The sequence below is a fragment of the Sphaerodactylus townsendi genome, linkage group LG12 (genome assembly GCF_021028975.2).
Source record: "Sphaerodactylus townsendi isolate TG3544 linkage group LG12, MPM_Stown_v2.3, whole genome shotgun sequence".
Classification (NCBI taxonomy): domain Eukaryota; kingdom Metazoa; phylum Chordata; class Lepidosauria; order Squamata; family Sphaerodactylidae; genus Sphaerodactylus; species Sphaerodactylus townsendi.
In genome coordinates this window covers 28081638-28103210 of record NC_059436.1, presented here as the reverse complement: position 1 = coordinate 28103210, position 21573 = coordinate 28081638, and the positions used below count along the sequence as shown (strand labels likewise).

At 43.3% G+C, this 21573-nt stretch overlaps 1 protein-coding gene across 1 annotated transcript; it reads right to left on the bottom strand.

Moving 5' to 3' along the window:
• Window positions 1-11175: 11175 nt before the first annotated feature.
• Window positions 11176-17057, bottom strand: LOC125441510 (neuropeptide FF receptor 1-like). The gene is made up of 3 exons (XM_048512118.1): window positions 16745-17057; window positions 13693-13792; window positions 11176-12061 (listed from the first exon to the last, which is right to left on the bottom strand). The coding sequence occupies exons 1-3, from the start codon at window positions 17055-17057 to the stop codon at window positions 11176-11178; spliced, it is 1299 nt and encodes a 432-aa protein (XP_048368075.1).
• Window positions 17058-21573: the final 4516 nt, after the last annotated feature.

Sequence of the window (21573 nt, the reverse complement as noted above, 5' to 3'; positions counted from 1 at the left end):
ACAAATAAAATGTCTCCGAGGCAAATAAGAATTCAGTTCAGTCCTAGTTGCTATTTATTTTAGACTAAGCAACCTATAGAGGCTGGTAGCGCCTTATCGCCATCAGAAGTGTTTGCTGATAAGGACGTGCCAAAACCCCAACAGGATCCTCTCATAAAGCTGCAGGATGGGGCTGTGCCTAAATGTATAATAAAGGAGGAAGTGTCCATTTGAGGCTATAGTACTAGAAACATGATGTGTTTGTTGGCTGGTGAGTTAACATTTCTATAGCCACAAGGGGAATCCCCAGATTTCTCAGTAATGACGCAAAATGTCACTTCACACCTCCATGAAATTCAATCATTCCTAGGCTGAGGTGTGGTTGAGGTATAAATATATACATGTCATGACAGTAACGGGGGGAGTGAAACCCAGCATTAGCCTCTTTTCTTCTTGAAAAACTTTATCAGGGACCATCACAATGGAAACATTTGTGAAGGAATGACACCTCTGAGGGAAAAACAAATAAAAACTAAAGGTTAATCATTACATGAAAAAAAACAGAGATGGGAAAACAATAGCAGTCTTGAGGAAGTTTAGCTTCTCTGTTATACGGGTGCACATCACAAAGGGGAAACCATATTCGTACTTTGTAGCAGAAACAGGGGGAAAAGGCTTGTGGCACTTCAAAGACTAACAAAATTATTGAAGCGGAAGATTCATCCACCTTAGTCCATCAGATGCATGAAATGAGTTATCAGTCAGCTGATTATAGCTGCTTTTGCAGGGGGACTGTTCTCAGTTCTGTTCTGTGTGTCACTGCAAATGCAAAAACATTCACAGAGAAACAGTGCTTACATGCAGAGATTCCCTCCATGCTTCTTCTCCAACATTCCGCCTTACCCCACAGGCTGGCTTTTTGCCATTGTATATATAGATCGATAAATTAGAAAAACAGCAACCCCCCCCCACCAGCTGTGAGTGGAGGGTGGCAGATATGAGGTTATGAGGGGAAGGAGGAGTGGAAATCCATATCTTTTCTTCCACACTTTCCTAAACACATTTTGGGATAATCTTCTAAGAAAGGCAATAAGAACTAAGTTTGAGAGAAATTGCAGCAAAGCCAGGGAGATTATATGGTGGATGTGAGAAAACCTTTAGAGAATGGATTAAAAGCTCATGAAATGCAAGAGGAAAGGTCTGGAACATTTCTATCCACAACTCAAAAGTGTAGAAGACAAGCACAGTCCCTATAGTTATACATAACTGGCGGTCACACTGTCTTCCTAGTTACGTTAAACCATTTAACAGTAGGTTAAATTCTACAACATGTTATTTCTTCTACAGGTGTTCTGTTGTTAGGGAGAACCAAATACAGCTGCCATAATCACTGACAGAGGCGTAGCTAGGGAAAATGGAGTCCGGTGCAAAATCTGAGTTTTGCTGCCCCCTCCCCCATGCTCGTTTGTGTTTTTTGTATTTTTTAGTGTTTTTCACACTGCAGAAGGTGCAGTTTTTGGGCTAGCAGCATCAAAATTTCAGGGTATTTTTAGGAGACTATCCTGATGATACCAGCCAGGTTTGGTGAAGTTTGGTTTAGGGGGTCCAAAGTTATGGACTCTCAAAGGTGTAGCCCAATCTCCTATTAGCTCCCACTGAAATCCTGTCCCCCTTCCTTGCTGCAGTCCAAGCCCACAAGTGAAGTGGGTAGGATGAAAAATGTTTCAAATAGTTGGGCACAGAAAAATAATGCATGGGGGCATGGTTTAGCTCCCTCACTAGTACAGCAATTATATCCTTGATTCTTTTTAAAAAAGTGTATAATTAGAGATGGGGAAAGAGATCAGAACAGAGAAGTGACAGTGCAGTGGGTTAGTGAACAGTGCAGAGTGGAAATATATTTTTGCTTCTTCTTTTACACTACTGCAACTCAACATCACTAAAAGAAATGGATCAACAGGAGCTTAAGAACTGATGAAAAGAAACGCTGTCTCATAATTAACCTATGAAACTTGCCACCGAAAGATGTGCGATGGCACATTTTCTTGTTTTCTTAAAAAATTAACAGAGCCAATTTTTGGGAGGATAGATCTTTGAATGTCTATTTGATAGCAAAATGGAACATTCATGTTCAAAGGCACTATGCCTCCAACTGGAGGCCAGGATCCAAAAAGCAGCTCCAAGCTGCAAACCTGCTCCTTCATGGGGAGCGTAACTCCTTCTAGGGCAGGCTGCCTGCAGTGCCCAAGTAGTCTCTCCTTTGACCAGCTGCACCATTGTCTTCTCTGGGCTGAACTGCAGTTTATTCACACACCCAGCTCTCTGCACGACCATTTTCTCTAGAGACTGCAGGAGAAAATGAAGCAAGATCACAGCCCATTATTCTCCCTACCAGGCTGTGTGGGAATATGGGAATCACTCATCCAAGCTATCAACCTGGAGGGAAGTGACTGTTTCTGTGTGTTTTTCTCTTCCAGTGGCTATCTGCAGCAAGAGTAGATACTGGGGGGAAAGATACTTACTGTTAAAAGGGCATAGATTGGGATACAGATATAAGACACAGAGCAGTGCATTGCAGGGTTTTTTTCCTGCAGATAATAAAATGGCCAAGCTGAGGAAATGGGCCAATCTTGTATTTCCTACAGCATGGTGTAGTGATTAAGAGCAGGTGGATTCTAATCTGGAGAACCAGGTTTGATTCCCCACTCCTCCACCTGAGCGGCAGAGGCTTATCTGGTGAACCAGATGTGTTTCCGCACTCCTACATTCCTGCTTGGTGACCTTGGGCTATTCACAGTTCTTTGGAACTCTCTCAGCCCCACCTACCCCACAAGGTTTCTGTTGCAGGGAGAGGAAGGGAAAGGAGCTTGTAGGCCACCTTGAGTCTCCTTACAGGAGAGAGAGGTGGGGTATAAATCCAAACTCCCCCTCCTCCTTCTCCTCCTTCTCTAATAATTGTGTGTGTTCAGGGCTTTTCCATGAGGAATCCCATTTCTACCCTGAGTATGCATGCACTGATTAACAATAAAGTCTATTTTAATTAAAAGTAGACAGTCTTGTGGTGCCTTTAGCAACTGCCATGCATGCTGAACCCAACTGGAAAAGTATTTCCTGCACTGGAGTACAGTGATGGGAAAAGCTTTACCCAGCGCCACTTTTATTCACCATTCTGAGAAAAATGTCACTTGCTAAATTTTTACATGTCAGGAAAATTCAGCTGGCTTAACAATGCCATCTTAAATATAGTTACATCTTAAATATAGTTATCGTTAAATCCACTGAAGACAATGGGCTTAGAAAGGTGTACCTCTGTCTGGAACTGCACTGTAAACCATTTCCTACCTGCAAGGAATCCTTGGAATTGGGATTCTGAGAAAGGGGGCTCATGATCTCTAATGACAAATTCTCAGCACCCTCACCAAATTGCAGTCCCCCTTGATAATTTGAAGGAAGTCTTGATAGCGGTATGCTAGTATTACACTTATACAAGTTTGTAATGTAAACAAAACTGAGCATTAAGTTGTTTCCAGTTGGGCTTTATTTAGTCAACATAATCTTAGTTTCCTTTGCACTTTTAAGAAACCAGCCACAACTACACGGAAAATCTGAACAGATTCCATCACTCCTCTGCCCGAGAAATACTCATGAAACTAAAGCCAGTCAAATATCAGTGCCCCCTCTTCTTCCCCAGAGATGAAGAGGGTCACCAACATCCAGACTGCCACATGATATTCAGCAATTCACATTGTCACTGAACCACCATTAAGCCTCTTCCAGCATAATAAGCTTTGAGGAGGTGAACTGACCTTTTGCTTCCTTCTGGCCTGGCGAGAGCGGTCAGTGTGCCACACATAGCACAAAACTGTAAATGGGCTTGTCACTTAGCACTCTCCATCATCCTATTGTTTTTAATGATGGGTCCTGTTTATTTTATGATCCAGTTTTATTCCGCCATTTAATCTGTTTGTTCTCTGAGTAAGAAGGGTTTGTTTTGTTTTAAATCCTGGCTTTCAGAAAAAGGTGGTTCTCTTATGGGCAAGGAACAAGTGAGTGTTTCCCACACTTCAGCAACGGCACAGCTTACTTTTCTGCGCAGGAATGGAGGAACATTTCACAAACACAACTGGGCTTCTGTGTGAGTGGAAGGAGTCTACAGGTCAGAAGGGCCCTGCTGCATCAAAGCAAGGGCTCATCTAGCCCAACATCCTGTTTCCTAAAACAGCCAGACAGATTACTCGATTAAGCCAGGCATGAAGACAGTACGTGTGTGTGAGTGAGTGTGTAAAGTGCCATCAAGTCACAACTGACTTATGGGTGACCCGAGCAAGGAGCTTTCCAGGCAAGTGAGAGGCAGAGGTGGTTTTCCATTGCCTTCCTCTGCAAAGTCTTTCTTGGTGGTCCCCCACTGAAGAACTGACTCTGCTTACCCTCTGAGATCTGATGACATAGGAGTATACTATACCATTCCACATCCATTAAGATTATGGCCTCCCCTGTTGCCCCTCTCCCCATGTCCTTTATGGCAGGCCAGTACTGGTTTAACCAACTCCTTCACCAGCTGGGGAGAGGGCACACAGAAATGGAGAGAACAGACCGTTGAATGTCAGAAGCAGGGACTCCCTCACTCTGATTACCAAGAGAGGGCCCAAAATTAGTTATCAGGGTTCCCCATCACCACTATTGGATGCTTCTGCTGCTTACAATAAACTTGCACTGATTGGTTGTGGTTGCTTTCTCTTTTGCTTTGCTTTGTTTGCTGCTGCCTTGAGGATGTCGCTAGAGCGGTAGACTGGCAATTCTATCCACCTAGAAATGAGGGGTCCACAAGGAACCACTGGGAAGTGGATACATGATTTCGGCATCTTTCCTCCTGCTCCTTACACCTCCCAGCTTGGACTCACTTGGCCCTAAACCTCAGCATTTTAGTACTACTGCACAGTACTCCCTGGAGCCAGGACTGCTGTTCATGCAGCCCTGAATTGCAGCAATACAGCATAGGACTATGGTATTTTGATCTCTCCTTCCTCGTGGGGTTGGAGAAGCTTCTCTTGACTCTTATTTCACCCAGGATACTATAAAAAATGAGGGGCTTTGCCCCTTCTCAGTTTAAAGATTCCTTAGGAGTGCAGTAAATTAAAACTGTGCTCTCTCGAATGTTCATTCATCTTGACAGGCAGTCAGAACTAAAGAATCCATAGGCTTCACAGTGAACATCTTCAATAGGCAAACTTATATCTTTGACAGATGTGGTCATCTGGAAGCTGAACTTCCTATGACTTTGCCTATCATCTGCCTTGACCCTCTGTCAGCTGTGTAGTGGTGCAGTTGCCGTAGCAGTGAACTTCCACTTCCTTGTTTTGCAGGGACCTTTGAATCTACGCATGAAGTAAGGTTATACTACCTAGGGTCGTAGGGTCAGGTAATTAAATGACATGAGGCGGGAATGACATCTAAGGTTGTATGAAAGTGTGGTTCATGAAATACATTGATAACACAGACTTTAATAAATGCTGAACAGTGAGACTTTTGAAACAATACACTTACTGACTGATTCCCCACTCTGGGACATGGACAACATATACTCCATATACCCCACTAAAACATTCCCTTCTCACTGGACACAGTGTGTAACAGACTTGCCTCTGTGATACCCCTCTGAAGATGCCAGCCACAGATGCAGGCGAGATGTTAGGAACAAGATCCACCAGATCACACAGCCCAGAAAACCCACCGCAACCAGTTGAATCCAGCCGTGAAAGCCTTCGACAATACAGTGTGTCTTTATGATCACAGGCTGGCTAGGTGATTTGCTTACTGTTTAGTTATACAATTCTCTGCTGAGCAGGAACAAGTCAACCTGAAAAGTAACCCAGTGAAAAGGCTCAAAAATGGATTCCCTATACATCAGCGGTTCTCAACCTGTGGGTCAAACGAGCGGTTAGCCAAATCCGGACCAAAAAATCACGTGACGCACGTGTGCTGCACAGTGGCTTGTATATATTACAAATATAATTTACAGTGTATAACCATACATAAAATGCAATTGCCATTAACAAATCTTTACTTTCATTACAGATATCTCCGATGGGAGAACTTCAGTAGCACCGATGCAGCTAAACATCCTCCTTCAATGTTATCAACACATTCACCTCAATGAAGGCTTATGACTTTATCTGTTGTCTCCTTTCATACGTCTTATACTTCAAGTCGGTGACTGAATAATTGTCTTTGAGTTCATGAATTATTTTCTTCCAGGTGTAAACACAATCACCACTTTCATGAATGGATACAATATTACCATGACTGCATCTCCCTCCGGAGTAATGTTAGGCAGGCTGGTTAAAGGAGCCATGCATCCACATCAGAATAAACATTGCAGAAGCTACACGCGTTTGTTAGCTTTTCAATTGCCCTCATCAGTGCTCCATTCATTTCATTTTCCAAATACAATTTCACAATTATCACATCTCTGTTCTCCCCATTTTACTTATTATAGAGTTATGAGAACAGAACATCAAAAATAAGACTATGCTAAATAAAGAGCAGCGTTTTCACAATATCTACAGGGGCTGCCATTCAAGAGGTATGGTGTAAGATGAGATGTGATAATTGGGGATGCATGGCTCCTTTAAAAGTGGCATAATCCATGTTTCATTTGGTGCTAAGGACCCCCCCTCCCCCACAAAAAAGTCAAAATCCTGAAAATTGTACACAGCTTTTCCAGTATTTTACCCCATCTAAATTTTTCAAAGTTAGGCATAGTGGAGCTCATAAGCTTTCTACTTACCATCCTGTCTCTTCTATATGCTCTCAATGGAGTCTTCCCAGTGAGAAATAAACCTGACAGCCAAGGAAAGCTGAGTGCCCGTATCTGCAAAAAACCTACTACCCATATTTATATTAGTGAGATAGGGGAGAGGTTTCACTGAACAAATCACCTCTCATGATTCTGCTGCCCTGGATTAACTGAACAAATATTCAGAGAAAATCATTTGGTTCTGATTAACAAGATGTTTGCTTTGTCCAGAGATAACAGTTCAGTTTTGCAGAGTTTAACCACATTCAGAAGTGCCCCTATCTTCAGAAGTACACCAAGAAGTTGATGGACATTATTTTCTGGAATTTCTCCTCATATGGAGGACCTTGAACAAGAGTAAACAGTTATCTTATTTGGATAATCAAACAAGCACCATAAGTCTGAGTAAATCAAAATAGATAAGTATTGCTGGTTCTGTGTTTGGCACTCCCTAAAATTAATTCTCAGGCATTCAGAGATGTAATTCAGATCAGGGTTACAAAACACAAGGAAAGGAGAGTTAAGCCCTCCCCTTCTCGCCGTGTTCTTGTCCCGAAATGTCCCCAAGGAGACACTATTTAGCCCTGTTAGACTAAAGTGATACATTCTCATCTGTTTAGCCCACTGAGGCAAATCTCCTGGGACATTTCTAGTCGGGAAAACTGCCATGATCCCAATCCAGACCGAGTCTCTGTGCACCTTAGAACACGTCTAGCCTGAGGAATATCATCTGAGGTTGGTTTGTGCTATTCCTATGCCCTCAAATTGTTTTCATGTTGATAATTGATGTTATATAGTTTTATGGTATTGTTTTTTACTTTGTAACCTACTGTGAACAGGTATCTAGGGAGGCAGAATATCAATTTTCTAACTGAAGAATGAAACATGTATTTGAATATCATAGTAATAGTTAAAATGATAATTCTCCAGTGTGTGTGTGTGTGTGTGTGTGTGTGTGTGTGTGTGTGTGTGTGTGTGTGTGTGTGTGTGTGTGTGTGTGTGTGTGTGTGTGTGTGTGTGTGTGTGTGTGTGTGTGTGTGTGTGTGTGTGTGTGTGTGTGTGTGTGTGTGTAAAATTAGAATATATGTATGGGAGCATACAGATTTCCTCCAAACATCCAGAAATCTTAACTCTGTTCATTGAACTGAACTATCACTGCTGTTTCCCCAAAGCAGAGCTTTGGTAACTGAAAAATTAGTGTCATGGTTATATTGGTAATAATAAATCATTGACAATTTATTGTGTTACTAGCAGGGCCCGGCCACGCATTGCTGTGGCTTATTGTGGTGAAATGGGAAAGGAACAGTAGCAGCAAATCAATTGCAGAGGCCAGCAGTACGTGCTCATGCAAACATGCAGACTGATACTGTGCAATGTCATTGATGTGTGTGCCCACATTCCTTGGGGGGGGGAATGGAAAGGCACCCCTCCCACACATCTAGGCTGGCTGGTCATGATCCTTTACCTGGGAGTAAGTTTGGTTGGTGGCAATGGGTGGCGCTTCTGAGGAAACCCTCTGAGGGGCATGACGCAGCCATTCAAAGTATGTCACGGTTGTTGTACCGAGCTTACTCTTGAGTAATGCGTGCCTGGTTTTCTTAACTGTAACCACAGTATTCAGGGAATCTAGGGTGCCTGGCCCCTCCCTCCCGTCCCTTGCATGTCGCCCCTCACTCTCTTCTTCCTCCCCTCACTTCCTTCTTCCCGCTTGCATGCCCACCCCTGCCACTCCTTCCCTTCCCTTTCCCTCCAGCTTAGGAGTGGAGTGCAAGGTCATGTATCAAGATGTCTGGAGCCCCCCTGCCTCCCCTCCATTGCATGCCACCCCTCACTTTCTCCCCTCTCTCACTTTTCTTCCCTTGCATGCCGCCCCTCCCTCCCTCCCTCTCCCTCCCTTCCCTCTCTCTCATGTGTATGTGTGTGTATGTGTTTCACTTCCACTCGAGTTGTTGCCTATGTACTGTTTCCACTGCTCCTATCTGGCCATCTGAGTGAACATTCTAAGCAGCATGAACATTCTAAGGGTGACAGTTACACACAGGCAGCTGCATGTCCTTTACCATGGGGCGCCAGGAAAAAGGTGTTTTACCTGGGCCAGGTGTGAAATTTCAGGTATGTGAACATCTAAAAACACTCTCACCTGGCTGACTATAGTGGCTGGGAATTTTCAGAGGAATTGGCCCAGCAGTTACTGAGGTATACTGTCATCAACAAAAACACTGTTAGCTTTTTATATATAGAGATTTAGTGTTGAGTCTTCTGTGAGAAATGTTTTTTGGCCTTAGAACTTTTCACTATAAGAAGAAACTCCAGTACATTTTTTTTTCATTTAGGTTAAAATTTGTATTAGTTTTAAACAGGTTTACATCATATCGAACACAAAGAAGAATCACAGAAAAACAAAGAACATTTCCCATAAGGACTTCAGAGCCCTTTGGGGGTGGGCACTGTAGTAAGTTTGAACTATAAATAAATAAATACTAGTTCCTTGGTCAATATATATATATACTGGCTCCTGGGTCAATATATATATATACTGGCTCCTGGGTCATATATATATATTGACCCAGGAGCAGGCGAGGACCAATAAATTTGACTCCTAGTCCTTGTCCTTCTGTCTTCCTAGGATTCACCTGCTCTCATGCAGCATCTCGCCATGCCAAGTGGACGTTACGCCAGTGGCTGCATCCAGGGGCATAATGCCCATTGGGCAAGGTGGGCAGCTGCCCAGGGCACCACCTTGTGGGGGGCATAAAAATGCAGGGTTCTTTTTTGGGTATTTTAGTGGTTTTCGATTTTTGGCCTGCAGGGGGCGCAGTTTTTAGGCTAGAGGCACCAAAATTTCAGCGTATCATCAGGGGAGTGTCCTTACACTACCCCCCAAGTTTGGTGAGGTTTGGTTCTGGGGGTCCAAAGTTATGGACTCCCAAAGGAGGTGCCCCATCCTCCATTGTTTCCAATGGGAGCTAATAGGAGATAGGGGCTACAGTTTTGAGGGTCCATAACTTTGGCCCCCCTGAACCAAACTGCACCAAACCTGGGGGGTATCATTAGGGCAGTCTCCTGATGAGACCATGAAAGATTTGAGACTGTGTCTTCAGAAATCCCCCCCCCCCAGCCTGCAACCCCCATTGACAGCAATGCAGAAAACTCAATGCAGAACAAAGATTCTTGGGCAAATTTCTGGGATGTTCCTGCAGGGGGTGCATTTTTGGACATATCAGCATTAACATTTCAGGGTATCATCTGGAGACTGTTGTGATGGCACCCCCCCCCCCCAAGTTTGGTGCAGTTTGGTTCAGGGGGTCAAAAGTTATGGACCCTCAAAAGGGTAGCCCCCATCTCCTTAGCAAAGAATGGGGGATGGGGCACCCCCTTTGAGGGTCCACAACTTTGGACCCCCTAAACCAAACTGCACCAAACTTGGGGGGTCCCACCAGGACAGTAACGAGGCAAACTGTAGCCCTGGGCAAAACCTGAGTTGGATGCCCCTTCCCTCCCCCATGGGCGGCCACCCCACCACAACCAAAAACACTTTTTTTTTGCACCAGGTCATTTCAAATTTTTTAAATGATTTTTAAAGTTGATTTTCCAAATTTATTTCCCTTCTCTCATACACTGTAATGGAAGCGTAGCACTGTGCAGCCTGAAGTGGCTGTTAAGTCTAGTGAATTTCATTCATATAGCATACGCTGTGGTCACAGGGAGTCTCCTTTCAGCAGCACACAAAACGATGGGCACAAGCTGGGGGTGAAAGTGACCAGAGTCAGGTGGGGAAAGGCCTCTTTTCTCCTCTGAGGCTTGTGCTGTCCAGACAAAATGTGACAGGTGGGTTTTTTTAAAGTCCGCAGGATGTCTCACTTGTGTTGTCTGGGATTTTTTTTTTAAAGTTGCCTCTTTTTAAAACGTCCCCCAAACATCTTATTTGTGCTGTGCAGAATGGACTGTTGAACTTAGAAAGAAAGAAAAAATTATTTATACCCAGAGGTGGGATCCAACCAGTTCTCACCACTTCTCTAGAAGTGGTTACTAATTTTTTCTGAGTGCCGAGAAGGGATTACTAAAGCAACCTCCCTGCCCAATAGGAGCTGGAGGTGCGTGGGTGCGGCGGCGCCACTGTTTGAATCCCACCACATTCGGAATCTGTTATTAAAATGTTTAGATCCCACCACTGTTTATACCCCCTGCCCTTCCCCGGTGAACAAGACTCAGGGTGGCAGCAGAATCCAAGAATACAGCTTCTTAAGACCTAGAGCTGCATCTCCGGCCATAAGCAAATGTCCCTCTTCATAAGCGGTCCTAGATATGTTAACTTTTTTTTTTTACACAACACAGAAATTGCAAGAGAAGATGGTGTTTTATAGAAATTAGTCCTGTTCTTTGCCAAATGTTTTAATAGTTTATGTCTCTGTCTTCTCCCAAGCCTGGTTAACTCCATGGCGGGTCATTATTTTATCTATGTCTTCCAAGCGAAGACCAGTACGCTTGGGTTGGATAATCCTAGAGAAGAGAGGAGCACTATTCTGCAATGGCTGCGAGGACACCGAATTAGAAGAAATTGCATCCACCAAGACTTTGTTGCACATCCCAAAGATGGCAGGCCCCCGGGATTGCTCAGAATAAGTCTCTTGAGGGTCCATTTTGTGAGAGCAAAACTGGAACTTGAAGGCCGCCTGAAAGCCCCTTCGGAAGTTCTCATTGTAGTATCCATAGATAACTGGATTTATGCTGCTGTTGGAAAAAGCCAGCCAGTGGGCAAAAGGAAAGAAGTAGCTGGTCAACAAGTCTAGATGTTCACCAGCCAAGTTGGTGTAGTCCACCAGCAGCATCAGAGTCCACAAAGGCAACCATGAAATCATGAAGAGGAGAGCAACCAGAATTAACATCTTGATGGCCCTGATGCGTTTTTTAGAAATGCCGCTGACTCTACCACTGCAAGGCAGATTGTCAGTGATGGGTACTGTGGAGCTGCAGAGTTTCAGGCAGACTCTTCCATACATGAATATGATAAGTGCTAAAGGCACCAGGTAAATGTGAATGAAAAGAATAGTGGTGTAGAGCTTCCTCATGCTGTTGTCTGCCCAGGCTTCATAGCACGCGTACAGTGGATATGTGCTGTTCTTCTCATCACTTAGCACCATGTAATGGTCTTCCATGTGTGTGACAGTGAGCATGATGGCAGATGGGCACATGATAGCGATGGCTAGAAGCCATACCATGACAATGATAACCACAGCCTTGAATACACTAAGTCTCTCCCGGAAGGGCAGGACAATGCAGTGGAATCTGGGGAGAAAGCATAAGAAATTAGAAGTAGCTATGAGATGAAATTTCACAAGGTTGCCTCTTTAATAACATCCCTGTTTTGATATCCCCACTTCTGCTTTGTGAGAAATGAGTCTTTATATTTGTACCATTTTTTTCCCTGGGAAACATACAGATTTTTTTCAATGACTTGCATCTCGTCACTCACCCAGCCTAAGGAGACTTCCTCCAACAGAAATGGCTCTTTTGTTGGGGGAAGCGTTCAATCTTGGCTCAGAGGTGTAGTAAAATACAAGCTAGTGTTATTTTTGCAACAATCTATGCATGAACGGCACATGAATGGGATTAAAAGCTGAAAAGAATCATCAGTGATAGCAACAAAGAAGAAGTTGGTGGAAACCAATGATAATGACAACAGAATAAAGCTGGAACAACAAAAAAAGCCTGTATGATCCCCACACATGTTTTTGAGCAGAGAGTTGAGCAAATCAGGCTTCCACATAAAGTATTCACCTCAGTGGTGTACCAGCCTAGGGACAGGGAGTACCCTATGTCCCCGGGCGCCCCCATTTGGTCACGTGGAGGGGCGCCAACATTTCAGGGTCGCAGGGGGCGCAGTTTTAAGGGTAGTGACACAGAAATTTCAGGAAACCATCCAGAGATTGTCCTTATGATACCAACCAAGTTTGGTGATGTTTGGTTTAGGGGAAGCAAAGTTATGGACCCCCAAAGGGGGTTCCCATCCCCATTGTTTTCAATGGGAGCTAACAGGAAATGGGGGCTACCCATTTGAGGGACCATAACTTTGGTCCCCCTGAACCTAACTTCACCAAACCTGGGTGGCATCATAAGAATAGTTACCAAATGATACCGTGAAATTTTGGTGTCACTATCTTTAAAAATATACCCCTTACAGGCATCCCAAGAAATTTGCCCAAGATTCTTTGTTTTCAGTGACTTTGCTCCATTGTAGCCAATGGGGAATTTCTGAGTGTGTAGGCAGGCTGCACATTTTTGAAGATAGAGGCACCAGACTTTCAAGGTGGCTCAGGAGGTCCTCCTGGTAATAGCATCCAGGTTTGGAGACCTTTGCTTCAATTTTATGGCCCCCCAAAAGCTTATTTTGTTTCCACGCTCCTGCACATGAAGCCTGCTGGCTGAGTTCTCTCAGAACTTCTCAATCAAACTTCACCTAACTTGGGTGGTATCATCAGGAGAGTCCCCCCAAAACTGCGTGCCCTGCAGGCCAAAAACTAAAAAACACTAAAAAATACAAAAACACACCTGAAATTTTTGCTGCCCCCCAAGCATGTGTCAGTGCAACGTGTACCCCCCGTCCCCTTCTAGCTCTACCTCTGGGTAGCAGAGTCTCCCTGATGCACACTGTAAGCACAATTGCATTAGGTCTCTCATCTAAACTGCCATGTTTAGAATCCAGTTTTCTCAGGTCTGTCCTGCCTGCACTCATCGATCCCATCAAGGATCACGGAGATATACATTCGTGCCTTATTGACTATAATTTCCAGTGGTGGCAAGCTACCAACCAATCCATGGGGTTTTGGTAGCCAACTCATGGCTAATAGATGCCCAGTATGTAGGGAACAAGAATTCTCTTGTTCATTGCAACACCCATAAGGAGCTAAAATCCTTACCTGTCCATGGCTATAGCCACAAGGGTGAAGACTGAAGCCGAGACAGACATCCCTTGGACAAGGCCACTCATGGTACAGACAATCTGGTTAAAAGGCCATCCTATTGACCAAAAAGTGACAGAATAAGCATGTTTATTGTTACTGTAACATTTTTAATTTGCAAGAACAACAACAAAAACTGTCGTTGTTATGTTCATCACCACAAGGAATCCAAATCAAATCAAAGATCTACATGGAGACAAATCCCATTGCATGCCCAGTTCCTGGGGACTTAAGAGTAATCACGGCTCCTGGAATTTTGGCACACATGTTGGACGATAAAATTGCATTAATCAGCCTGAAATGATAACATTATAGTATGTGAGATGGAAAATCCAAATAGAACCCACCTATTTCTAGTAAACATAGAACACAATGCACTGTACCCCTTAAAATTGGAAACTTCATACAAGCATAACAAGTTAAGAGCAGCCATGTTGCATCATCAGACCAATGGAAGACTGAGGATGATAGTTGGTACACAAGGTCACATGGGGGGGGGGAGAGAGAGAGAGAGAGTCCTTTTGACGTGTGAGTACTAGACCATAGCTTTAACTCATATCACCTTCATGAACTGGAGTTGGGTACAAGCTGGTGTCCAGTATAGTTGTTTTAGGACAGGTGGGATATATTCCTGTTGGATAATCCCTGACAGTAATGAAGATGCTGTGTTCTGAACCAGCTGAAGTTTCCAGGTTGTCTTCAAACACAGAGCTCATTGCCAAAAGGTTACAAAAGCACGAATTATTGTGGCAAGATTGGCTGAGTTTAAGAAAGGAGTGAATTGGCAAACCAGATGCAGCTGATGGAATTCATTTCAGTCAACCCAGTCATTGCCACTTGAAGGCACTCTTGGCCATTATGCCAACATGCTTTTCAAACAGCAAGGCTGGATCCACGAGAACCTCCACCACTACCTCCCCCCCCCCGCCCAGTATCTTAAACTGTTCTGCAAAAGCCAAGCCCCCTCTTTACACTCCAAGCAGATCCCATCCTGCAAGCTTCCAAATAGTGACAGTGCTTCCCTATTACCTAAAAAGGTATAATGGGATAAACGTGCATCATGAGTAAGCTCGGCAACGTTTTGGCATTCCATATTCAAATAAGGATTTTGAAATATGCCCCTCTTGTACTGACACTACTTCAATGCTTCCTCAGGTTTTTCAAACTGAGGGCCGTGGCTTCCATGATAGAATCAATCCATCCTAGCATTCGACACATATATGTTCTAAGACACTCTAGTTTCTAGAAAGAATCTGCGAAAGAGGCAAATAAGGAAAATGTAGGATTCAAAGTTTACTTCACGTTGGACACAGAACACAAAGCAGGCCTAGCAGCAGGTGCGGAAGACATCTGCATTGTATGAGTTCCAATGACAGAGAAAGTGATCTGCAGTCAGTGGCTGCCATCATCTTGCAGAAAATGCGACAAGGTGGATAACTTGGTTTCTCAGACACCTTAATAACCCATCAAGGGCCAGAGAAGAAGGAACATATCTGTGCTTGCAGAAATTAGCAAGTAACACTTCAGGATAAATTTTGACAGTTAATCAGTAAAAATTCCTCCAGGAGATAGATTATCAAAGCCATTCAAAATATCCTCAATTAAATGAAATGTCAGAAACAGAGAGCAGTAAGGAAAACAGCAGTTTATTAAACAATGCCTATAAACTCCTGTACCTGAAGATGAGCACTGTCACTGGTCAATACCTCAGGGAGTGCAATAATCATCTGTCATTGGAAAGGGCCCCTTTTTGCAGTTTCAACTGATTGGGGTGGCCAAATAATTTTGAGACCTACTACAGCCTCACTGTGAAGATATTCACTGTGATGCATGACATCAAATATGCCTGAAACCCCACATGTGAAATAATCTCTGATTTTGGCCACATTGCCTATGTCATTTTTGCCCATACCGGGCTGCTAAATCTTCCAGGGATGCCAAACACCAGTCTGACATCCCTAATTGGAATGCAAGCTCTCTTCATGTCAGATCTCTTTGTGCTTCCTGGAAGTAACATCACACAGTACTAGGAATCTCAAAACCATAGAGTTTCTGCCAGTTCCTACAGCAAAGTGATGTCATTACTGGATTTCCCCCAGAAATGACATTATCCTTTGTGTCAATGATCAGCTCACACTTTTTTTCTCCTGCTAGCCACCAGAATGGCTGCAGACAACAGGAGCTGACAGCAGGAGATTTCCTTCCCCAAGTGAGAACCTGGCATCATCCAAAATTCGCTTCAGTTCCTTGCATGACAAATCCCCCTTGAACGATTTATGACAGAATTCACATAAATCCTCACTCTATCTCAACTCCTGCCTTCCTCCCAACTTCTGTAATTTTCCCTGTAAGTATTCCCAAAATGATTGCCTCTTCATACCTCTGAACAAGTGAGCTCTAACTCATGAATGCTCATGCTAAAATAAAAGTGGTTAGTCTTTAAGGTGCCACCGTTTTATTTTTCTATTTGACTGGGTCTTGCTCTGGTACTTTTCAGCACTTCTCATTAGGGATGCAGCCCCAATTCACCATTATCTGCTGGTGCAAATCACAGAATGAAATTGAAATTGCTATTAGTTCCTCTTTCACTGGAAACGTACAGGCTTCTACCCCCTGAATTCATCTCTAGTCCTACTTTCTATTGTCTGGCTCCACCCAGATACCAAAGTGTTGACAATTTAAGACTGTCAGCCGTACTCAGCTGAAAGGCCCCACTAAAGAGCATGGACATTACAGCAATTGGAAGGATACAGCTGGGGGTAGAGATGTCCTCACCGATGGCCTGTTGGCCAAAGCCCCCCCCCCCCCATCTGCTCTTATTTGAGACCACAGTTGAATAATACATGGGTCAGATATTTTTCACCATCAACATTCTTTTAAAATCAGAATTGCTTCTTATGCCATGTGCTTTAACAGTCAACACAACTATGCCATGCCAAATTTGTGTTCACAGGACCATGGAGTCCCTGAACATTCAGTTCTCAGGCATCTTCTTCAGGATAACTCTTACCTGTGATCAGGTTATCCATCAGGGTGGTTGGTACACAGAAGATACCCACGAGTAGGTCACTTATGGCCAAGTTGAAGATGAAGAGGTTGGTGACAGTGCGCATGCGCCGGCTCTTCATCACCACTATGCATACCAACGAATTTCCAGCCATGCATGAGAGAAAGACAATGAGGTAAGCAATGATGAAAATGGTGGCAATAGCTGGTGAATGCTGGTAGTAAGGGAGGAAAGTACTGTTGAGGTGTCTTCCTCCCATCTGTGTCCCATTCTTATTGGCCAACATTTCCTCCTGGACAACTTCTACAATCTTCATGTTGTTTCATCTGTAAAACAAGCGAAGGAGCAAAAAAATAATTGCTGTAGTTAATTTTTGACAAGGAAAAAATAAAACTTTTCAAACCTCCCATTTAAAGAATTGCATTTGGAAATATTCATCCAATTTTCTAGACCTTGAATTTACAAATGGATATCAGAAAATCTAAACACTTCAAGCCAGGGTTGCCAGCATGACCTCAGCAAATACTGGGATATTTTCAGGGTGGTAGAGTTTGGGGTAGATGTGGGGTCACTTTTAGATGATGCTCTAGGAATTTCTCATAATCCTCATAGTAGGGACCATAGAAACATGGGAAAATTTCTAGAGCATCACTGTAGAGGCACTTTTCTGGCCATTGTTTAAAATCTTACGTATCCCCTAGAAGACCCAGAAGAAGATTACAAAAAGATCTGCTGTAAGTTCTTTATTTCAAAAGATTTTTCTCTGTTCTGCTCAGCGGACGGCTTTGATTTTGGTGCTCTTCCTATTAGTAACATGGGGAGGCATAATTATCATTACCCAGTGCATTGTTATGCCAATAAAGGTTGTTGATGTTGAGATCATTACCCAGAAGTAGCTATCATTAAAGAAAAGACTGGCATCAGAAGAGGCTCAGAAAAGGCCCCCGAAATAGACTCTCTGTACACCCAGTTCCCTTAGCTATTGAATCAAAATTTTTAAATAAAAATCTGCAAAGTGTCTTTGCAATGGGTTCTCTTTATGTGCAAAATCTGAATTATACAGACCATTTCTTGAAGACCAGGAGCCACTCAATGACATGTAAAATAGAGAGCAAAGTCCTTGATTTTTAGAAGGACATGTAGGCTTGAAGAACGGTATGGCATACTTCCCCATAGCCTCTGCCCCTGGACCCCCAGGCTTTTTTCGGTTTAGCTAAACTCATTTCTGGAACCAGAGCTTGACTGGGAGGGAGGGGAAAGCACCTGGGGAACAGATTTTGGCTGGATGCACATGGTGGTACAAAAACACACCTCAGCTACAGCAGCAGCATCTTAGATGACGCACAGGCAGGAACAGTGTCTGCACGTCCCATCCCTGTGCCACCTGCTGTTGGCACCTTGCCTCTCCCTCTTTCCTCATCACATCTACGCAAAAGTGCAGATGTGAGAGCAATGACACAGGGAGTTCTTGCCCCTGCCCCCACCCCAGAGATCCCCCAGAAAGCACTGTACCTACTGTGCAGCTTGCAGGCAAAGTGAAAAAGTTTTTTAAGAAAGCACACTTTTTGCTATAAAAACTAAACCCTTGTCTCCTACTTTACCTGTGACTGTGGTGGGAAGTGGGGTTAAGCAAATGGATCTGCCGCTGTCCCTTGTGATTTAAGTCTCAGACACTGCAGACTCTCCAGCAGTGAACTAGAATCTGACTTGTAACCAGGGGTGGGATTCAGCCAGTTCGCACCACTTCGGCAGAACCAGTTGTTAAAATGGTGCTTGTAAACAAACAGTTGTCAAATAATTTGAATCCCACCACCGGAACTGGTTGTTGAATTATTTGAATCCCACCACTGCTTGTAACTCTCTTCCCAACCAGAAACTGTTGGATTGAGCTGCATTTTCCTGAAGAGCTGTGGGCACAGTAACTTGGAAATAAGTCTCTCTCTGCTCAGTGCTTTCCAAAAATTGTTTGAAAAGTGTTTTTCCTCTAGAAAAATATGGAGCATTGGGAAGGGGGGGGGGTGGCTACAGAAGCGTTAAGATTACATGCTCTTAAAATCTCACTCTTTCTATTTAGACAGTCCTTTTCAAGAACATCACCTACCCACCCTCAAAAGCACAGAACTAACTCTTATCATAAGAGATCGTGGCTACTGTATTTCTTTTGGAGGGGAGGGAGCTATGCATTTTCCATCAGCCAAACTGATATATGCACAGTAACTTTCCAGCTGTACTGGGATTTTAAGAAAACACATCTCAAATGAAACCTACTTACTTTGAAGCTGCATATTCTATCAACATTCTGTTCATGTTATTTAAAGATAGAGATGACAATAAATTTCAAACTGGATTTGGGCACCAATTTACTTGTACCAGCTTCTGGCATTCTTCAGGCAATTAGATATTGGTTTTCCATTATTTTAAAAACCATTTTCATAGTTCTTTCCCTCTTCTCTTTGGCCATATCGTTATTGTAAGCACAGTCAGATTCAAGGCAAATTTAACACCTGGTGTCGGATCCCAGAGGCATCATTTATCAAACATAATTAAGGAAAATCTGGCATGCTAAAAGAAGAACAAAAATCTTTAATTTGTCACCATTGTCAAAAAGAATATGCCAACACTCCTCTTACCTGTTAAACTTGGGATATTCCATAGACTAGCTTTCCCCGCTACTTGGGTCTGTCCGAAGGTGCAGGTCTCCTACTGCAGTCCTGTCCGACTAACAAAAGAATAATCACTTTGTTTCCACGGATACAGGATGATTCAGTTCCTGGCTCACATTTTTGCTTCTGAATGGTACTAGCCCTTCCGACAGGTTTCTTCAGCCATGCATCCGTTACTTACAAAACCTGGGACCAGGTAAGATATGATGTCATTCCCAATCACTCACTCACTCTCTCTCTCTCTCTCTCTCTCTCTCTCTCTCTCTCTCTCTCTCTCTCACACACACACACACACACACACACACACACACACACACACGCATACACGCACACATGCTTATTCACAATAATATGGCATTTGTATCCAATAAACAAAAACATATATATATACACAGAGACATATATTGTCACAAACACACACATCCTTGCTGTCTGAGTTTGTATCATGCACAGACCCTGGCATTCTTGCTCATATGGCTTTTCACAACAAGAATATCCCACTTTAGTGCATCTGTTGGCTGAACCTTACTTGCTGTGAACAGTTTCCACATCCCAGAGTCAGGAAGGTTAAAAAGCTTTCACTCCAGTCACTGATTCCTGAAAAATGCCAACTGAAAGAACTTTGGAAGGACATGTTGGCTAAAATGCTCTCTTATTCACCCTTTGAAGAGAGATTTGATGGCTAACTGTATCACAAGCAAAGGCTGGGGAGAACAGAAGACAGATTTCTATGTTGTTCCATATTCCCTATTGCTAGTATTAGCACATAAGCTAAAAGATGGGCAACAGCCCCCTCAGATTACCAAGTGATTAGAACGGAAATTCACCCACCCCCAAATTCTCCTTTGAGCATTATGGTAGAAAATGTCTTCTGGTTAGAAGAATATTTGACCTTGAGCTTCAACAGGCTCAAGATTCTTTCTGTCATGTTTCACAAAAATATATTTGCCTTTCAAATGTTTTTGCCCCCAAAACCTTGTTTTGTCTCTCAGGTGCCACTGGACTGAAGTCTAATTCTTAATTAGGTTAGTGTTCTGACTTTTGCACAGGCACTCTGCCAACATGTAGGTCTGGTGGAACATGCTATAGGAATGTCAAGAAGCCGTGTGGATCTACCAGCAACTTAGAGCAAATTAAAAAACAGCCTAACACTTCCGTAGAGGTTAGGAGTGCCATGGTTTTCACACCTCACCTGATAGAGGTATTTTATGTTGTATCCCTGAGACCTTCGAGTATAGGGTGGAATAAAAATACATAGGAAAAAATATAGAAATAAATAGAAGGGTTTTTAGCACCTCTCCCCACCCCATTCTAAATCAGTAACAACCTGCCCCATTTCAAATGTTTGCATCCCAAAACTATCCCCATCTGAATCTGTAAACACCATAAACTGGGACAGTGTGCTACTCTGCAGACCTTGACCAGTTCCAGCAGGTCTGCCAAAATGGACACATATTTAGGGCTCAAATATCTTTGTAGAACTATGATGACAGCACTCAGCTACCAAACAAGACTTCATGTCAGTAGGCAGCGTGGGCATGTGCCAGAAAGTCATATTGGACAATTAAGGCTGCATCTTTGATGCCAAAAGCATGGAGTTCCTCTCTGTCTTTTCTGTAGATTGTGGTGACATTGTCCAGACAGTATACTCCAACATTTGTGTGGCAATGGTGATCATGTTTTGTGTTTCTGTGATATCTACTTTGTCACCTGAGTATGGGGGTAAGATATTACAAGGCTTAGTTTATATGTTTGACTGGAACAAATGGACTGAAAGCTTTCCAGAAGCATCTTCTAAATTAGCAGCAAACACAGTTACAAAGTTTTTGCCCATGCCCTCCAGCCCTGCTGTGTTTGTTTTACATTTTAAGGCAGAACTCTAGACTATGTTTAAGGATGGACTTACTCATTCCATTTGTTGCTTACAGATGATTTTGAAGTTTCTTCCAACACTTCTCCAATATCATAAGTTAAACAAAGGATTCCCACAGTATTTCACTTCCTTCCACAGACATTTTATCCATTTCCTGATAATTAAACCTGCATCGAGTGAAGTAGCAAACGTTTGTGCTGGGCACCATGGAAACAAGCCCCACAGGAATGCTTTACATATTTGAAGCAGGAATCAAGCCCCTGTTTGAGTATGGGGAGTGTCTGATCATAGCTTTC